The 20,460-nt window shown below is 40.5% G+C and overlaps 1 protein-coding gene across 2 annotated transcripts in view; it reads left to right on the top strand.

Moving 5' to 3' along the window:
• The first annotated feature begins 631 nt into the window (after positions 1 to 631).
• TOM1L1 (target of myb1 like 1 membrane trafficking protein) overlaps positions 632 to 20,460 on the top strand; it is a 53,511-nt gene continuing 33,682 nt past the window's right edge. The window contains exons 1-7 of one of the 2 annotated variants that reach the window (XM_007177286.3): positions 632 to 976; positions 3,408 to 3,492; positions 5,370 to 5,448; positions 11,578 to 11,727; positions 13,206 to 13,331; positions 14,229 to 14,330; positions 15,292 to 15,408. In XM_007177286.3, the coding sequence (XP_007177348.1) occupies positions 919 to 976; positions 3,408 to 3,492; positions 5,370 to 5,448; positions 11,578 to 11,727; positions 13,206 to 13,331; positions 14,229 to 14,330; positions 15,292 to 15,408 (717 nt within the window). In that variant the 5' untranslated portion in view covers positions 632 to 918. The remainder of the gene's footprint in view (positions 977 to 3,407; positions 3,493 to 5,369; positions 5,449 to 11,577; positions 11,728 to 13,205; positions 13,332 to 14,228; positions 14,331 to 15,291; positions 15,409 to 20,460) is intronic. The other variant, XM_007177287.3, reaches the window with a different exon arrangement.

The following is a 20,460-nucleotide window of genomic DNA, read 5'->3' as shown; positions in this document are numbered from 1 at the left end:
GAGGCACAGGGAGCCCATCTTATGCTAACTGCCATCACCTTGGAGACACACCACTCCCCAGCAGGCTCCGGCATGGAAGATTGTTACCATCGCTAATCAGATGTTAATCGAATGCACAAGAGAAGGAAATAAATTCCGCTTCTGAAAGGGCAGCTGGAAAGAGGTTGAAATGCTCCAGCTCGGATTTACATTCCAAAGCAGTCCTAAGGCCAAACACCCCCTGCCGGAGCAGAAGGAAAGCCTCTCTTCTTGTCACCTTCTCTGGAAAATAGTTCCCCGGAGGAACCGAGAACTCGCTGGGCGGCGCCACGTGGTCCCTCAGGAAATAGGGGCGAGACAAAGGACGCTGGCTCCTGCGAGGCCTCTCGATTGAAGCCAGTCCCTCCTCCTGTCCATCACCTGCAGCCTTAAAGGGCCAGGGACACACCTTCCCTCCCGGATCTCTGGGGCGGGTAAATAAGTCGGAGTGGGGTAAATATTTCTAGTTACGCGATTCACTCAGTGGTTAAACATTTATTTTGTGGGTGCCAAACGCTGACCTAAGCGGGTTATGTGGTTAATGCTCACAGTAACCTGGGACGTGTGTTAACTCCATATTTCCTTCTCTACAAAGGGGAGCAGGAGGCGCAGAGAAGAACAGCACCTCGCCCCGTGAGCCGCAGGATCCGCCCGGGGGTCACTCGTCCCCAGCGGTGTCCCCAGGGCCGCCCGGACGGTCCCGCGGCTCGTGGCAGGTGCGCGTGTGCCCGCCCCCTCCGGCGCTCCCGCCTACGCCCCTCCCCCCACCCCAGGACCCAGCCCGGAGCCCGGCGCCCCGCAGCGGCCGGGGGAAGTGCGGCCCGGGGGGCGGAGCCAGGGCCGTGCGGGTGGAGTCGTGAGCCGCGGCGGCGGAGGCCCGGGCCGGCTCCCTGTGCTACCATGGCGTTCGGGAAGAGTCACCGGGACCCATACGCGACCTCCGTGGGCCAGCTCATAGGTAAAAGGGGGACCCCTCCGGCTCGGGGCCGGGACGCTACGCGTTGACTCTGTTCCCGGCCGCAGAGGATCGCGTGGGTCCGAGTTCGAGGAACTCCTCCCCCCTCCCCCGCAACTTTCCCAGGCCCCGCGCTCCGCTGGTCCCGAGCGGCACCTGTCCCCGCCGACCTCTCTCGAACCCCACCTCCTCACCTCCCGTCTTCCGGTGCCTTCCGGGGTGGGGGTGGGGGTGGAAGCGGACAGGTGGACCGAGGGGATCCAGGTGTGGCGTGGCTGGGCCTCTACGGGGGCGTGTCAACTTCTGGGCCAGGGGGAGCTCTTCAGAAAGCGAGTCCACCAGAGGGCCAAGTGTTATCCTGCCCGTTTTGCAAAGAGAAAAAGGTTCCAGGAGGTTAAGTGCAGTGACCTCGATGTGACAGGCAGGTCTCCAAACTAGTTCTGACTCCAGGCCCTTAAAACGTGAGTTACTTTTTCGGGGTGAACAAAGAGAACGAACATGCCTAGCACTGGAGCGAAGGAAGGGGGAGCCAGGCGCGCTCTGGGGACACAAGAGGCCTCTCCAGGCCACTAGGGGCTACACAGGTGTCTGCCTGACTACTTCCGTCTCCCCGTGGCCGTGCTCTGATCCACGTACGTGGAAGCCGGAGCCAGGGCCTGGCCTGTTTAACAACACCGACTCCCTTCTCCTTGGTCTCTGATACCTCCCTTGGGAACCGGGTGTGGCACCAGTGCATATAGATGCCAAGCAAAGCGTCATCACGTCGGGGAGCTTAGTGGGACGAGGGAATCATGAAAACCTGGTAGTTATAATAAGGAGGCTCAGATTTGAACAGTTTTGCCTGCAGCTCAGTTAACTGCTGTATGACAAGAGCGCATTACCCAGGGACTTCCCTGGTGGTCCATTGGTTAAGACTTCGCTCTTCCAATGCAGGGGGCGCTGGTTCTATCCCTGGTCGGGGAACTAAGACCCCACATGCTGCGCGGCCAAAAATAAATAAAGAATGAATAAATTAAAGAACAAAAACCAAAACACTACTCAACCTGAAGCTTAGTTCCCATACCTTTATAAGATGGTGAGTGTAACTATCATTGAGGAGGAGATGCTTTCTAAACTGTTGCTGGCCATATCTCTGTTGGGTATTAAAATGAACCCTGAACAGAAGTGGATTCAGGCTGCATCTTCATAGGCTGATTTATTCTTTAATGCTGTGAACATTTACTGACTGCCAGCTATATCCCTGGACCTGGACCAGGACCAGGCAAAGGTAAGATGTGGTCTCAGCCATCACGGAACACATAATCTTATAGGGAAGACGCACACAATTTTGTACTGGCAATAGTGCAGTACCTTTGCAATAGAAGAGAAGTGTAAAACACCCAACACTTATGAAAAGGGAGAACTTAACTCTGCCATGGCTTTTGAAGGGTGAATAGGAGTTTTCTAGGAAGATGGGAAGGTGGGAAGAAGGAGGACAGAATGGGGAGCAAGAAATCTGGCAGAAAGAACCTTGTAACTGAACACAAGATTGGTAAGCCTTGTCCATTTGCATGCCAAATTCAAATAGTGTTTCTCCTAGATGAGGAGCAGTCTAAGCTTTGGGGTTCCCCTAACCAAACCTTTATCCTCTTCATTATCCTTTTAATTTTTGCTCTGTTCCCCTAGAACCTCATGTTTTCATGCTGAGGGATATTCTCCTTTCTTGTAGTAGAGATGTTAAGCTCATTCAGGTTGAGTGTTCTATTATCCTTCCCAGGTGACATTTTGTATTCTTAAGGAGGATGTCAGAAGAGGGAAAAGCTATCTGACTGTTTAATGATGGGGTTACAGGTACAGGAGGCTTCAAGTCTGCCTGGTGCAGCTCTGGTTAGTACAGGTGCTAGGAAGTACATAGACAGTTTCAGTAGATCTCTCTTTTTCTCAACACCACCCCCCAAAGGAGAATAAGTGACTTTAAAAAAGCAAACAAAAACTGGCATCAAACGTCAAACAACCTAGATTTGAATGCTAGTTCTACCATGTACTGACTGTGTAGCCTTAGGTAACTTCCTTAACCTCCTTGAACTTCTGTTTCATCACCTCTAACAGTGGGTTAAATGAAATTGCGTAAGATAAAATACTTAGCACTGTGCACTTCATCTTGTAGGTGTCTGTCCTTCTCTGAAAGACAGGCAGGCAGATGGAGATTTAGCTGGGCTGTCCTGGCCCTGCAGCCTTTATTAATAGGTCACTCATTACTGTTGCAACAGAAGCACCTGGGTTTTGACTGATTCTTGAATTACTGGGAATTGCTCAGAAAAAAAATCTCTCTGCTCTTTGGTGATATAAACTTAATGGTACTTGCTAGTGAACTCCAGACAGATTGTTTCAGGAGGACCAGACATGTTTTATTCTATTGTAGCTCAGACTCAACACAACAGCTTTTTCTTTGCAGAAAAGGCTACATTTGCTGGAGTTCAGACTGAAGATTGGGGCCAGTTCATGCACATCTGTGACATAATTAACACTGCCCATGATGGGTGAGTTCAGTGTGTGGTTCATGTATTTGCCTCTCATAAGAAGTGTCAGAACTACAGCACATTTTCTCTTGCAAACTGGTTTTCTTGTTGAAATAGTGTTTCCATCACCCTTTAAGCACCCACTGCCTTTTGAAGACATGTCAGGTTGAAATATTAGGACAGCTGCTTGTTTCAGCATGTGGAATATCTGAGAATCCATTATAATTTTTCTCCTCTTTGCCTTTTCCTTAATAGTTTCAAATTTTGTCTCGGTGAGGCTCAAATTCCTTGTTCTTTAGGGAGACAGGGAGATATTGTTTCCTTTGTTAGGAATTCTTCTTGCTCTGATTGTCAATATTTTATGTTACTGTAACTGAAAAATATTATCAAGAAGCTAGAGGACTCCTGGTGGTGACCTGTCTCTGGGCAGTTGTCATTATCAACCAGGAAATAATCTAGCAGTTGTTTTCCTCTGCCTGTCACAAGGCAATTTTTTTTTTGTTCCGAATGCCAACTCACCCATGTTTATGCTGAGTTTTTAAGCAACGTGGTATCTTTTGTTACACTTCTTAAACTTTAGAGAATTGAAGTTTAAAAAATAAAATCATTAAGAAGGCCATCTATTTTGTGGTTTAGTCTGAACTACAAGTTGTTATAAGGGATACAATTCTCTTGATTTTCCTGTGCATTTAAACTAATAATGAACAGCAAAGGAGACTGTCTTAGTTTTTGTTGATGAAGAAAACATTACACTTAATTATTGACTATATCAATGGAAAGTGCTTATGGTTAGTACTTTAAAATATTTATGGTGTTTTCCCTGTAATCTTGTTTACCATATTTGGTTCCTCTAAACCTTTTCTTCACTGATAATACTAATTTCTTCATTGATAATGCAAAAAGGGAAACGCAATGTAAAATTTTTCTTTTAAAACAGTGTCTTTATTCTTTTCAACTTTTCTAAGGGTTTAATCTTAGATTTTATATATGATTTTTTAGAAATATATATAATATTATATTTTATAATAGTTACAATTCTAAGTATATGTAATATTATGTAATTATATTATCATATAATAGAAATTCTACCCATGCAAGCATAACAAACAAAATTGGAAGGTAATATGCAAAAAAGGTTTGTATCTTTTTAAAGTTTTGAGGTATAATTGGCATATAGCACTGTATAAGTTTAAAGTGTACAGCATAATGACTTGAGTTACATATACTGCAAAACAATTTCCACAATAAGTTTCGTTAACATCCGTCACCTCATACAGTTACAAAAAATGTTTTTTCCTCGTGATGAGAACTTTTAAGATCTACTCTCTTAACAACTGTCAAATATACCATACAGCAGTATTAACTATAGTCATCATGTTGTACGTTACATCCCCATTACTTATCTATAACTGACCATCTCAGAGTAAATTTGGACTGTCTACTTACACATAGTTCCTCCTTTTGTAACATAAAATTGTAGCATATCAGAACCTGACCTGGTTAGTCCTAACTCCTCCTTCATCCCATTGCCTATAGGATGCTTAGGAAATACTAATAAAAATAGGTAACATTTTTGGGAATTACATTTCCTGTAACCTGGTTCTATGCATTGATATGGGCTATGGGTGTGAGTACATTTCACGTATAGTGCTTTCTAGGTAATGATCATCATCTGCATATTTTATTTGATTCTGACAAGGAGGTAGGTGGTATTGTCTGCCTAGATGTATGAGGAAACGGGTGTAAAAAAGTTGTCATCTGCCCAGCGTCACACAGCAGAACCATTACCTTGGTTGTCTCCTTAGCCGTTCCTCTTTCCACACTGCATGCTGCTTTTCAGAGACTACTTGCTTTCAGCAATGGCTACATTGATGATTTTACTGTGTTTATTGCCACAGGCCAAAAGATGCAGTAAAAGCTTTGAAAAAAAGGATTTCCAAAAACTACAATCATAAAGAAATCCAACTTACCTTGTCAGTAAGTATTTACTTTAACGTTAAATTAAGACTAGGATTTTCCAAGCTACTGTCACATTTCTAATTTTGGGTATAAAAGATACAAATATTCTGAGATAATTAATAGGTTAGCAAAAAGTTATTTACAGTATGAATTAAAATTATTCATTTATTGAGAATTGCAGAATCAAGGGAGTTTCATTGATTGTAATAGCATTTAATTCGGTGGAAAGTGAGTGTTCCTGGAAAAGCATATTTTCCTGCTTAAGAGATGGGAACTGGCAATGAAAAACCTGTAGGTACTGAGTTGCTCAAGAACTTTGTGTATGTGTTACACATGGGGAGAATTGAAGCTTGAGAAATGCCTCCCCGTCATCTTTCTACCTCATTTGAACACCTCTGTGGAATTCTGAGATGCTGGAGGCTCTTTAGGGTTCAGCCAAGTTTTGCTGTTTGGTATAATTTGGAGAATGTTCTCTGTTGATTTAAACAATTCTCCTGTGCACCTTATCGCTTGATTTGGGTGTGGACATTTATTTGACATGTTCCCATTTTCCCCCAACCTTGGCCGTGTGACCTCTTCAGTTGCTTGGTGAGTTGCCCGTTTTACTTCAGTGTGTTTTGCAAACCCTGCCTGCTGCCTGAGAGTGAGCTGTGTGGCTTTCTAGTTTCTTCTGTGTGCCTTTGCTGACCTCAGCCCAGCCCTAAGCCACAAGTGGTTATGGCACTACTCTGCCAGCATCACACTGCTCTTAGGGGACTAGGATGTGTTTATCTAGAGGGCTATGGAACAGAGGTGAGCACAGCCCCCCTTTTCTAGCTTCAGGGGGAAAAGAATTTATCACATCTTCCTTACTTGGAGAGTAACTGAATGAGAAAAAATGAATTGAAGTCGTAATGATACTATCACTGAAGAAACCCTTCAAGTTGGGGTCTGAATATAGTTTTAGAGGGATTTTCCTCTTTCACCTTTTTGGACCTCTCCCCTGTCCTTTACCATAGCAGCCTCCTCAGGGAGGTCACGGAATGCAGGCAACTGGAGAGAGAGGACTAAGGCGCTTGAGTAGAAATGTCAGAACAGTGGGTTGGTGGTGGAAATAAACCTTTGCCTGGTACCTGGTCGATGCTTTCAACAACCCTTTGAAGAAGTTGTATTATTGACTCCACTTCAGAAATGAAGAAACTGAGACTTAGTGAGGTTAAGTGATTTTTTTTTTTCCCCCTCCAAGATTTCAGTAGCCTAGGCAAGATTTCAATCCAGTTCTCAGATTCTAAATTCCATGACCTTGCCCCATACCACCTTGCTTCTCAGAACAAATCAAGCCCCTTGAAAGAAAAGGCTGCTGTGTTTCATTTGTGTTTTCAACTCCTTTCTACATGGTGGAAGACCTAGTGCATCAGTGTACCGGGTGTTGACTAGTTAATGATTGAGTATCCTTCAGCCCCCATCCCACTCTCCTAGCATCCAGGAAGGACTCAAGGAATGTACTGTAGAATTGGGTTAGAAAGATACGTAGCTGTGCCCTAAAATGAAGTGGATCTAGGATATCTCAGGGCTGCTGAAGGTTAGGATAATTGACTGAGTAACCTAAGGGCAGAAGATGAATTTATGCCACTTTTGTATTTCAGCATGCGGTATTTCACCTTCTTACAGTTGTTTATTCTATACAATGTGTTTGTCTCTTTCTCAGTTGTAGCCAGCCTACGTGACATTTCCATGGTTGCTTCTTATCCTTAGCTCCATATCCTCCTCCATCATGGTTCCTTCCTTCTGGGGATGAACCAAGACTCTTCCCTGGGGAATTTGACTTATTCCAGAGTGTTGTCTCTTTTAGCCCTCCATCTCTGAGTTCCCACTCTTTCTGTCCTTCCGGTAGTCTGATCTCTTAGGCCTTACTCCCAGCTAGCTGCCTGTTCCCTGTTCCACCTCAGGTAACTACATCCTCCACCTCCTAATTTCCACACCAGTATGTGAGAACAAGCGAATCTAAAACCTGTGCCAAAGTAAGGGTGAGAGTCACAGGTTGGGGGTCATTGTTAGGGGCAGAGTTCATTAAGGTGCCTACTTCTTGGATTTTCTTTGAATTGGTCTTTGACTCTTGATAGCTTCATGCAGATTTCCCCATGTTGTATAGTCAATGGCCCAGTCACCTCACCTCACACTACTCACTGCATTGTAGTGGTGTCTTTAAGGCTTCAGAACAGACTTTAATATTAACTTAAGCCAGACTTAATTATGAGAGAGATTAGTCACAGAAAGAATCATCCAGTGTCTGTCAAAGGCAATTATATGTTTACCAATAAACTCTTTAAAAATGAATCCTCATATATTACATTCTCATTTTATTACTGTGAAGTGATGAGAGCCTGTCAAAGTCAATTATAAATGTTCTGTATATTATCTGTCATTTGGGTTCTCCATGGACTTGTTAGCCTTGATTAGGTCTTTGACGGGATCTGACTAGCCTGTGATTTCCTACCATCAGTTGGTGGTGCAGTTTTGTCAAGAAGCTGGTAGTTTTGTCTTATTTTTAAAAGCATTTTGTTACCAGGCTTTATAACTCGTAGCCAGAGGCTAGTGTTTTCTTGAATGAGTCAATTATGATAAGTCTCAGCAAGATACTGTTATTGTCAAGAGGAAAGTGATTGAACAGGTTCCTAGGAATCAGTTTATTAATCGGAGCACCCCCTAGGTGGTGAGCTCTGAGGGCTTCAGGATAAGTGTAAAATGTGTTTATTCCTTCAGAAACTTAGAAAGTAAGCTCATCCCCTAAGGTGGCCATACCTTGGCATGGTTTTCAGTTCTGGATGGCCCCAAAGCCTGGTTTACTGTGCTTGGTTTAGAAATTTACTATTAGAAATAAAACTACCACGGCACTCTTTTTTATTTTCCAGCATTTCTGAAAAGAATACTTATATCAGCTCATCAGTATATTCTCTCTTGATGGGAAATTATCCATGGAAGCAGATGATCACAGTACTTACCATTTATTAAGGTCCTGCTAGGTGTCAGGCTCTTCATATACATTATATTTCACTTAAGCCTTACAGCAGGTCTCTGGAGGAAGGCATGCTCCTTTTGCAGATGAGAATCCTGAGGCTTAGTCAGGATAAGTGATTTGCCCACCCAAGTGCAAAAGGAGATCTGTGAAGCCTCAAGTCAGCATCCTCTCCAGTCTCTCAGTTCCTTGGCTCCTAGGTTCTCTATTCCACCTCAGATTATGGTTTCTTGATTGTCCTGTTTGCAAAAATAGGTTATGTGAACACATAAATTACACCAAAGCCCAATTCCAAAATGTGTAGAAGCAAGGTATTTAATTTTTCTTATTCACCACTATAAGTTTTATTGCTTAGCTAAGGGGGCTGGGGTGTGAAAGAGGTACTGGTGACATATTGTAAGAGTGTGAAGGAATTGGTCCTGACATTCTGATTCCAATGGGAAAACACAAAGGGCATGATTTGTGATCTCCAGATGTTAACATTCTCAGCATTTCATGTTGGCTCTTTGATTTTGTGCAGGTAATCTTTTGGGAATGTTACCCATTATCATAAAATCTTGGTGCTCCAAAACATAAAAAGTGTTTGTGGAATATTTGGCATTCATTTTACTGTTAGGGAAAATGAGACTTGGAGGCAAAGTATCTTGCCTAAGACTGCATATCTGGTTGCATGAAGTATTTTTATAAATTCCCATTGAACTAGAGGCACTTTTCCTCTCAGCATTTCATCTGATAAAAACTCATCATAATAGTATATCAAGCAAAAAGTCATTTGTTATTCAACTTTTCAGCTTGTCTTTTTCTAAACAACTTGCATTTAAAATACAATAGATTCATCTTAATATGTTTTGGATTCTGATTTTACTTTCCTTTGCCTTAAAGGTTCTCCCTGTATATTTCACAAAGCTGCATGTGCTCAGCTTCTGTATTTTATGGTTGCATTTTTAGCCACATTGCCCTTAAACCTGCAGCTTTCATACCTTCTTCTTTTTGTATTGCCATTAAAGTGACACAATACAGAGCATGGTGTAAAGTCAGTTTTCAGGACTTCTTTTCTGCAAAGATGATTATACCTATCCTGGTCACGTTATGGTTTTTGTGACCTCCGAGAAGGTGGTAGCATGGGAACTAGAGATTTAATTTTGTTTTTAGATCACTTTTAGAAATCCACTTTCTGCATGCAGTTCTTCAATACCAGCTCATTCTTTCTTAGCCTGACTTCTGCTTATGTTGCTTTACTGAAAATCTTTTTTTCAAGGTGACTGATGACCCCACTAATCAACAAACCTAGCTGGGTTTTTCAGTCCATATTCTTAACCGTTTGACACTCCATCCTCCTAGAAACTCTGCCCTCTTTTGACTTTACCAACATTATGTTCTATTTATCTTATGCATCCGTTTCTGTTGGTTGCTCTTTGATTGCCTTTCCTGAGCGTCCTTCTGGCCTCACAGGTGAACCCCTTTGTCCCTTCCTCTCTGCTTATCCGAGGCACCCTTGATTACTCACTTTTGGCCTAACTCTCCACTGAACTATAGCTGTGCATGTACAGCTCTCAGCAAAAAATCTCTACTTGAATGTCTCATTGTCCTTTTTGTCTTAGTCGTCTTGAGCTGCTCTAACAAAATACTATAGATTGGGTGGCTTAAACAACAGACATCTATTTCTCACAGTCCTGGAGGCTGTGACGTCCAAGATCAAGGTGCCAGCAGATCCAGTGTATGATGAGGGCCCACCCTCTGGCTTGTAGATGGCCATCTTCTTGCTGTATCCTCGCATGGCCAAGAGAGAGATCATCTCTCTTATCCCTTTCTTATAAGAGCACTAATCTCATTCATGAGGACTCCACCCTCATGACCTAACTCCCTCCTAAAAGTCCCACCTCCAAATACCATCACATTAGGGATTATTAGGAGGTTCAACATGGGAATTTGGGAGGGACACAAACATTCAGTCCACAGCACTTATAAACTCAAAATATCTAAATTTCAACCCATCATTTTGACTTTCGACTAGTTGTAGTATCCCATCCACTTCCAGATTTCCATCAATCTCATGCAGAGTAACAGTCACTTAACTTTCAGCCTTTCCTTTTCAACAAAACCCGGTTGCTGAAAGTTCTTGCTTCATAATTCTCATGTCTTTCCCTTCCTTGTACCCACATCATCCTAGTTTAGGCCTTTCTGCATCAGGCTGTGCTAGTGGGTCACTGCTGGATCTCTCTATCATTCCAGGGTCTTTGCCCTCCAATTCCCTTTGTAGGGTGCTGCTTGAAAACCTTGTCAGAGTACTTTGCATGCACTAACCTTTCTCTCAAGTTCAGGATAGAGGTGTGATGGTGTCAAAACTAATAAGAACCCTTCAGTGGCTTCTTACTGCCTTCAAGATGATGTTCAAATTCTTTACATTGCCACACAAAATTTCTCTACAGTCTGGATGAAGCCCCTCCAGACTTAATCCACCCACCAACCCAATGTCCCCAGTTTGCTGATGTAAAGAAGCCTCTACAAACCGGAGTACTTATTTTCCTCCTCACAGCTCATATGCTTTGTCACCTGTACTTATATTTTTAATACCATTTACCTGTCTAGACTATTGCTCTATACTCATTTGTACTTTTCTTGACCATTTTTCAAAGCCCAGCTTAGAACCACCCTTTTCCAAAAGTCTTAAGACCACCTGGCCCTAAATTGTCACTTCTGCCTATAAAGGTCTGTAGCTGGGGTAACCATGTAATTTTTCATCCAGGCAAGGACATTTTTGAGAGTGAAAGGAGGTATCATCATTAATAAAACCAGGACAACAGGAGTTCACCAGGACTTTCCTGGCAAAACTAGGAGAAATGTCACCTTGTCTAGAGCCCATGTTCTTCGTTTGCACCTCCCATTGGCCCTTGGCATTTACTACCTTGCATAGTTATTAGTTCGCTTATAATTGTGTCCTGGCTCCCCAACAGCACCATCCGCTAAGCAGTTACATTATGCCTTATATTTCCTCACATTCCCAGAACCTAACATTTTGCCGTGTATTTTAGTAGATACTAAATTATGTTTATTAATTGGAATGCTGGTGGAAATCATTACTTAGCAATTTTTACCTTATATTTAGGAGGTGGTTTTGCCAAAGAGATAAAACGTTTAATTTTTCTCTTTAGCTTATTGACATGTGTATGCAGAACTGTGGTCCGAGTTTCCAGTCTCTGATTGTGAAGAAGGAATTTGTTAAAGATAGTCTAGTTAAGCTGCTGAGTCCCAGATACACCTTGCCAATAGGCATTCAGAATAGAATTTTGAATTCCATTAAGGTAAGTCTATTATATATCTTATGGGATGGTGAACATCTAAGATTAGAGATTTAATTACCTAACTCCCAATTGGTTCAGTGATCCTTTACAAGCCTGGGATTGAGCCCAAAAGCATTTTTACTATTCGGTTTTCCATGTAATAATTTCTTGGCATTGGATAGTGGCCTTTTTCTGAAGAATTTGTAGTCTTTTCCATACTTGTCTCAGTTTCTCTCCTATCTACGTCAGATAGGAGAGAGAGTGACGTGAACATTCATTTTGCAGGTGTGGAAACTATGTTCTGGGGTAGATAACTCACTGCTTTCAGAGTTATTTGGCAAAAGAGCTACTGATGCTGTTTTAGAATCTGTTAATTCTAGATTTAGTATAGCAAAAAACAAACAGTAGTATCTGTTCCAGAGTTTCATTAAATTGTTGAGGCATGGCAGTTTGATGATTAAAAATATATTAGTCTAATGGCCATCATCAAAAAATCTACAAACAATAAATGCTGGAGAGGGTGTGGAGAAAAGGGAACACTCTTGCACTGTTGGTGGGAATGTAAATTCATACAGCCACTATGGAGAACAGTATGGAGGTTCCTTAAAAAACTAAAAATAGAACTGCCATATGACCCAGCAATACCACTACTGGGCATATACCCTGAGAAAACCATAATTCAAAAAGAGTCATGTACCACAATGTTCATTGCAGCTCTATTTACAATAGCCAGGACATGGAAGCAACCTAAGTGTCCATCGACAGATGAATGGATAAAGAAGACGTGGCACATATATACAATGGAATATTACTCAGCCATAAAAAGAAACGAAATTGAGTTATTTGTGTAGTGAGGTGGATGGACCTAGAGTCTGTCATACAGAATGAAGTAAGTCAGAATGAGAGAAACAAATACTGTATGCTAACACATATATATGGAATCTAAATCTTAAAAAAAGTGGTTATGAAGAACCTAGGGGCAGGACAGGAATAAGGACGCAGACGTAGAGAATGGACTTGAGGACACAGGGAGGGGGAAGGGTAAGCTGGGACAAAATGAGAGAATGGCATGGACTAATATATACTACCAAATGTTAAATAGATAGCTAGTGGGAAGCAGCTGCATAGCACAGGGAGATCAGCTGGGTGCTTTGTGACCACCTAGAGGGGTGGGATAGGGAGGGTGGGAGGGAGACGCAAGAGGGAGGAGATACGGGGATATATGTATATGTATAGCTGATTCACTTTGTTACACAGCAGAAACTTACACACCATTGTAAAGCAATTATACTCCAAAAAAGATGTTTAAAAAAAAAAAATATATATATATATATATATATATAATTATTCTAGTTTCTAAAAATGTACATTCAAAAGTAGCTTTCTTTTTCTGAGTAAGGTACATAATTGTCAATCTCTCATTTTCTGTCACCAGCTTAGGAGTTTTGTTTTGTTTTGCTGCTTATTTATCTCTGGAACTTTCCATCTCTTGAATTCAGACATGGTCGCAGGGTTTCCCAGGAGCTGTGGATGTAAGTGAAGTGAAAGAAGTGTATCTGGACCTCCTTAAGAAAGGTGTTCAGTTTCCTCCAATAGATGCAGCGGCTGAAACAGCCAGACAAGAGGTAAGGAGGCCGTTCTTTGACCTATGTAGAGTAAGACAGTGTAGTGCATGGGTCTTTTCTCATTGAAAGGGACAACCCTAGCTCCACCTAGCTTCACCTAAAAGATTAATCTGTTAGAAGGATACTGTGATACCTCATAGAATACAAGCCACAAGAAGGGTGGTGTTAGCTGGATCTTTGAACAGAGAACCAAGCATTCAAATGCCTTTTTACTTGTCTACTTCTCTTTGATCATCAGCTTCATTCTTCTCTCTCATTGCAGACTAGCTTTTTCCACATGGTAAACAATATAGCTCCCAAATTTTCATATTATAGCCTTAGCTTTTTCACATTCCAAGTCCAAAATTTCAGAGAAGGGACTCATTGAACCAACCTAGGTCAGTTTTCCATTTCTGCACAAATTAACTAAGGTCATTTAAGAACGGGGTTGCTCCATATAGAAATTATTTAAGTAGAGCAGAAGAGGGGCAGGTTCCAAAGGAAAAGATTGGTGCTAGACAGGCAGGGGTCTCTATTATAGGTAGTCATATAATAGATTTGTTTATTAATACTATGCCCATAGAAGAGTTTCTCAATGTTCACATGTATTCATTCTCAAGTTTGCAACCAACTTTCAAGGTTTTGAACTTAGAACACTTGTAGTGACTGATTATAATTCAGCTCCTAACTTCCTATAATTTCCATAATGTAAAAACAGTAATTCTTCCCTTCTGCATATTGGTGAGTCCTGCCTTGGTAGAAAAAGCAGTTCAGGTGTATACCAAAAGTCTGATCTTTGTGAAGGCTTTGTCCTGAGGGCTAACTCTCCCTAGTGATTGAGTCATCTGAATGGAAAAACTGGGCTTGGGGTGGCTGAGTTAATTTAAATAATAATATTTCTATATTTCATGTTGATAGACTGCTCAGATCTCACCGAATACACCAGTATCTGTTCCTACTGCACCAGCTCTTTCTTCTGTAGTTCCCAAGAGCTCCACTATTATATTGGTCCCAGAACAGGTAACAACAGCAATGACTGTATTTATTGATGACTTTTCTGAGTTCTAAGTACTTTATATATAGTTTGTTTATTCTTAACAATATTATCATAAGGTGGAGGTACATTTTAACCTCATTTTACAGAGGAGGGGACTGAAGCTTAGTGATACTGTATAAGTTATGATGGTTCAACTCTAAGTGGAATTAATCCCATGGATTCTGCCTGATTCTAAAAGCCTGATCTTTTAACAGTTGTGCTAGTCTAGTGGCTTTTGTGGCTTTGTGGAGGCTTGGCTGTGGGATGGATCTTGTGTAAGTTGATTCCTGTTGCTCCTGATAGGACTGTCTGTATGCCATTTCAGAGAGCTCAGTAAGTGGTCATCTTATTACTACTATTAACTGTGCCAGCTGAATTACATTTACTTTTTTGTCTATATCTGTTTATCTAATGTTTAGACAAGCAATTATTAAATAAAGCTCATTTCTGTCCTGCTATAAGGGAACTATCATTTAAGACTTTATATTATTATTATTCGGTATTATATAACAATCCATGTCATTAATTCCTCTTAGAATTTAATCCAGGAAGAAAAAAAAGTGTTTCTCTCTTGATTCTTCCTTCTCTAATACCGTGGGACTATAAAATACTCATTTTTTTCTCTCCCATTGGTTTCTAAGAAACCCAGACTAACATTTGCCATTTTCTTCAGGCTCCTGATATGGTCACCTTCTCCCTTCTCCATATTGGTTCCAATCTGACTTTTTCTCTTCATTAACTTTCCTAAGGCATATTTTTAAATTTATTACAAGAGCTCTCAAGACCTTTTAGAAGGTGACAGATTGTACATTTGTAAAATAATTATATGTACATTTGTATAAATTGGAAAATATTAAATTTTACAAAAGTGTTTTCTCTGCAAGCAAGAAACAAGGTAGCCATTCTTTGTGTCACACTTACTGGTGACTGTGTTGCTCTCGACAGATTGGAAAACTGCACAGTGAATTGGATATGGTGAAAATGAATGTGAGAGTGATGTCTGCCATATTGATGGAGAATATTCCTGGGTCTGAAAACCGTGAAGACATGGAGCTTCTGCAGGTGTAGTATAATTTCAGGGACAGGCAGTCCCTGAAAGTTATTCTCTAAACTTAGAGCCTTGGAGATGGAAGACACCTTAACATTGACTAGTCCATGCTCCAGCATGTTTACTTGATTTTTAAACTTAACAAGAAGCTGCAAGGACGACTTTATCAGAAATGCAGTGGTAACTTAGACGTGGTACTTACCCTCTTGCAATAAATAATTTAACATCATTTAATCATTTATAGCCTAGCCATATACAATCTCTACTAATCTCTGATTGTTTTAAATGTGTAAAAGTTACCTATCTATTCAGCAAACATAATGAGTAACTACAATGTGGTAAAGGATGTAGAAATGAAGAGGCTGTCCTAGTCCTTAAGGAACTTAGGTCTAGTGAGCAAGAGTGTTTTGTAAACAACAAGTTTAATAAAGTATTGATGCTATAATAGAAATTTATTTATCATACTGTGGGTTCAGGGGTGGGGGCAAGGAGAAAGGTGAGGGTTTTTGGAAAGGTTTAGATGGAGGCAGTGCTAAGGCTGTGGAGGAACAAGTGGACCGTGCATTTGGACGTGTGTGGGCATGTGAAGGACCACGAGCAGCTCATTATGACTGGAGTGGGGGCCCTCCCAGACCCTTTTCTGTGTCTCTACATCCAGTGCACTTTTTCCTTCTAATGATTTGTTCTAATTATCAATTTTAAATTTTAACACACACTTTAACACATAATTTTAGATGCAGTTAGAGGAAAAAAATCAGTTTCTAAATCTTTTTCTTCCCCCAAAAGTTAAGAAACTTATATTTTTACTTTTCTCTGATTCCCACTCCCCACTTCTCATGTTGTTGTTATCTTTCCTTTAAGTCCTTTGATTGTTAGTAAATAACATGTTTCTTGATTATTGCTTGTTTGGGAAACAGTAAATGGTGTAAAAATGTCCTTTTTCAACATTACCACCTGTATTTAACTGCTATCTCCTTAAATTGTTACTAGTGGTAAACTTTGAGTGTTTACATGTCCAAAGATGTCTTTTGGCTGCCATGTTAAGGGCTCGCAGTTTGGCCTAGGTACAGAATTATTTTCCTTACGTCCTTCAGATATACTGCTCCATTGTTCTTGCACCCAGTGGTGCTATTGAGAAGTATCATATTATGTATTCTTGCACCTTTGTTTTATAATCTGTTTTTCTCATTGTATTTGTGATTTCTCTTTACTTTAATGCTTCTGAAATTTCACTCTACTGTGTCTAGGGATATGTGTGCATGTATGTGCATATGTGTATTTACCTTACTTAACCTGCTTAGTATCAATACTTGATAGGCCTTTTGCCCTGTCAACTTAAGTGTATTTTAGTTCTGGGTAATTCTCAGCTCTTATTTCAGATATTTCTTTTCTAGTATTCTTTCTATCTTTGTATGGAACGTTATTTAGATGATGAAACTTTCAGTTATATTTTTCTTATCTCAACTTTTATATACGTTTTGTTTCTTCTTTTATGCTGTAGTTCTAGCAAAGCTTTCCCATTTTATGTATTATTTCTCTTAAATGTGAACATCAGATTGTCTACTGGCCCTCCTAATGAATGTTTTATTTCAACAATTTTTTATTTTAAAAATTTATTTCAATTTTTATAATAGTTCTTTCATGGATATGCTTTCCCCTTTTGTCTTTCTAAGGGTAGTAATTATTTTTAAAGGTGCTTTTCCATTTGCTCTGTGGATTCTCTTTCCTTGGGTACAAGTTCTTTTGTTCATCACCTCTTTCATTTCATTTCTCAAGTATCTGGATAGACTGGTGATAGTGAGCTTATTTTTGTGTGAGATCCCTGACAGCTGGTCTGCATTTCTGTGACCCAGCTTGCCCATGCCAAGTGGAAAACACCGTTACTGCAGCTTGTTCTTAGTACTATTTCTGAGTGTTTCTGTGTTTGCTGCTGTTTTCAGAGTATGTAGCACTGGCACGGGATGATGCTGGGTGGGTTATATTGGTAGCTGGTCTTCTGAGTTATATGCTTCCTATTTTTCCTGGTTGCTACCAGCAACTGGAAACAGTGCCCTATGTCTCTGTCCCAAGCATTGCTCCCACCTAGACACAGATGCTCCTGCCTCAGCTGTCTGGTCTCACATGGGGAGAGAGGCGTGAGCACAGGTTGTCTTGCCCAGTTGTCTCACTGCTGTACCTCAGCGGTTTGTTAGCTGCCCCTCATACCGTCTTCTTCTGGCTTCCGTGGTCTCTAGTCACGGAGCATCCTTCATTTCCTTCCGTGTTCTGTGGCAGTACTCATTGTGGGCGGTCCTGAGTGTCCTGGATTGTGCTTTCCTCTAATCCAGGGGTCAGCATGCTGTGGCCAGTGGGCTATATGCAGGCTTCGGTTGTCTGTGAACTCAGAATGGGTTTTACATTTTTAAACGGTTTTAAAAAAAAGAAAAGAAAAACAGGTCATGTCTCAAGCTATATCTATGCAAGCCTACCTCCAGAGACCACGAGGGAGTCAGACACACCCCTCAAGGAACCCCTTGCCACCCCCCACCCACTATCAATGGATTTGAGTTTGTGGTATCCCTCAGGTGCACAGAGGGTTTTAAACCACAGCTTGGGGGCATCAGGTTCCAGGAGAAGGGTGGCAAGATCTGGTCTGCACAGGTTATTGCAGACTTGATATGCCATGCCTGAGTGGGCTTAATCCAGGTGGCAGAAGGAAGCCATTAAAGGGATATAAGCTGAAGGACTGCATAACCAGATAAAACTTTAGAAAGATTCCTCTGGTGAACATTGAGATGACAAATTCTGGGGGAAGCAAGACACAACTCTTGGAAATAATTTAAGACAGCATTTCCTACTGGTCTTATGTTGTGTACTATATGGGGAATATGACATCTGTGGTCAAATAAGTTCCAAAGCCAAGTGTTTACTGTACTTCTCCTCTTGGAGGGTCAAAAAGTCCATTAGTATAGTAAAGGCTCTAAGAGTCTTTTTTTATTGAAGTATAGTTGATTTACAATGTTGTGTTGCTTTCAGGTGTAGAGCAAAGTGATTTGGTTATATCAATACATATATATGTATATATCTATATTTTTTTTGATTATTTTCCTTTATAGGTTATTACAAGATATTGAATATAGTTCCCTGTGCTATACAGTAAATCCTTATTATCTATTTTATATATGGTAGATATATTTTATATATCATCCTAATTTATCCCTCCCCTAACCCCTTCCCCTTTGGTAACCATAAGTTTGTTTTCTACGTCTGTGAGTCTGTTTCTGTTTTGTAAATAAGTTCATTTGGACTATTTTTTAGATTCCACATATGAGTGATATCATATAATATTTGTCTTTCTCTGTCTGACTTACTTCACTTAGTGTGATCATCTCTAGGTTGCTGCAAATAGCATTGTTTCATTCTTTTTTTTGGCTGAGTAGTATTCCATTGTGTATATATGTATATACCACATCTTCTTTATCCATTCATTTGTTGATGGACACTTAGGTTGCTTCCATGTCATGGATGTTATAAATAGTGCCGTTATGAACATTGGGGTGTGTATCTTTTTGAGTTAGAGCTTTCGTCTTTTCTGGATATATGCCCAGGAGTGGGATTGCTGGGTCATATGGTTACTCTGTTTTTAGTTTTGGAAGGAACCTCCATACTGTTTTTCCATAGTGGCTGTATCAGTTTACATTCCCACCAACAGTGTAGGAGGGTTCTATTTTCTCCATACCCTCTCCAGTATTTATTATTTGTAGATTTTTTGGTGGTGGCAATTCTGACCAGTGTGAGATGATACCTCATTGTAGCTTTGATTTGCATTTCTCTAATAATTAGCAATGTTGAGCATCTTTTCATGTGCCTATTGGCCAAATGTATGTCTTTTGATTGGGTTGTTTGTTTTTTTGTTATTGAGTTGTATGAGCTGTTTGTATATTTTGGGAATTAAGCCCTTGTCGGTCACATTGTTTGCAAAGGTTTTCTCCCAGTCTGTAGGTTGTCTTTTTGTTTATGGTTTACTTTTCGGTGCAAAAGCTTGTAAGTTTGATTAGGTCTCATTTGTTTATTTCTATTGCCTTGGGAGACTGACCTAAGAAAACATTGCTGCAATTTACATCAGAGACTGTTTTGCTTATGTTCTCTTCTAGGAGTTTTATGGTGTCACGTCTTATGTTTAAGTCTTTAAGCCGTTTTGAGCTTATTTTTGTTTATGGTGTGAGGGAGCGTTCTAACTTCATTGATTTACATGTGACTGTCCAACTTTCCCAGCACCGCTTGCTGAAGAGACTGTCTTTTCTCCATTGTATATTCTTGCCTCCTTTGTCAAAGATTACCTGACTGTAGGTGTGGTGTGACCTATGTAGGTGTGACCGTGGGTTTATTTCTGGGCTCTCTATTCAGTTCCATTTATCTGTATGTCTGTTTTTGTGCCGATACCACACTGTTTCAGTTACTGTCGCTCTGTAGTATTGTCTGAAGTCTCCAAGGGTTATGCCTCCAGCTTTGTTCTTTTTCCTCAGGATTGCTTTGGCAATTCTGTGTCTCTTGTGGTTCTGTATAAATTTTAGGGTTATTTGTCCTAATTTTGTGAAAACTGTTATGGGTAATTTGATAGGTATCGCATTAAATCTGTGGATTGCTTTGAGTAGTATGGCCATTTTAACTATATTAATTCTTCCAATCCAAGAACATGTGATATCTTTCCATTTCCTTGAATCATCTTCGATTTCTTTTATCAATGTTTTATAGTTCTCAGCATATAAGTCTTTCATCTCCTTGGTTAGGCTTATTCCTAGGTATTTTTTTTTTGATGCAATTTTAAACAGTATTTTTTTTTACTTTCCCTTTCTGATATTTCATTGTTAGTGAAAGAAATGCAACAGATTTCTGTGTATTAATCTTGTATCCTGCTACCTTGCTGAATTCATTTATCAGTTTTAATAGTTTTTGTGTGGAATCTTTAGGGTTTTCTATATAGATATCCTATTGTCCACATATAATGACAGTTTTACCTCTTCTCTTGCTATTTGGATACATTTTATTTCTTTTTTTTGTCTGATTGCTCTGGCTGTGACTTCCAA

This window comes from Balaenoptera acutorostrata, chromosome 20 (genome assembly GCF_949987535.1).
Source record: "Balaenoptera acutorostrata chromosome 20, mBalAcu1.1, whole genome shotgun sequence".
Lineage (NCBI taxonomy): Eukaryota > Metazoa > Chordata > Mammalia > Artiodactyla > Balaenopteridae > Balaenoptera > Balaenoptera acutorostrata.
This window is presented reverse-complemented; position numbering and strand designations above follow the sequence as displayed.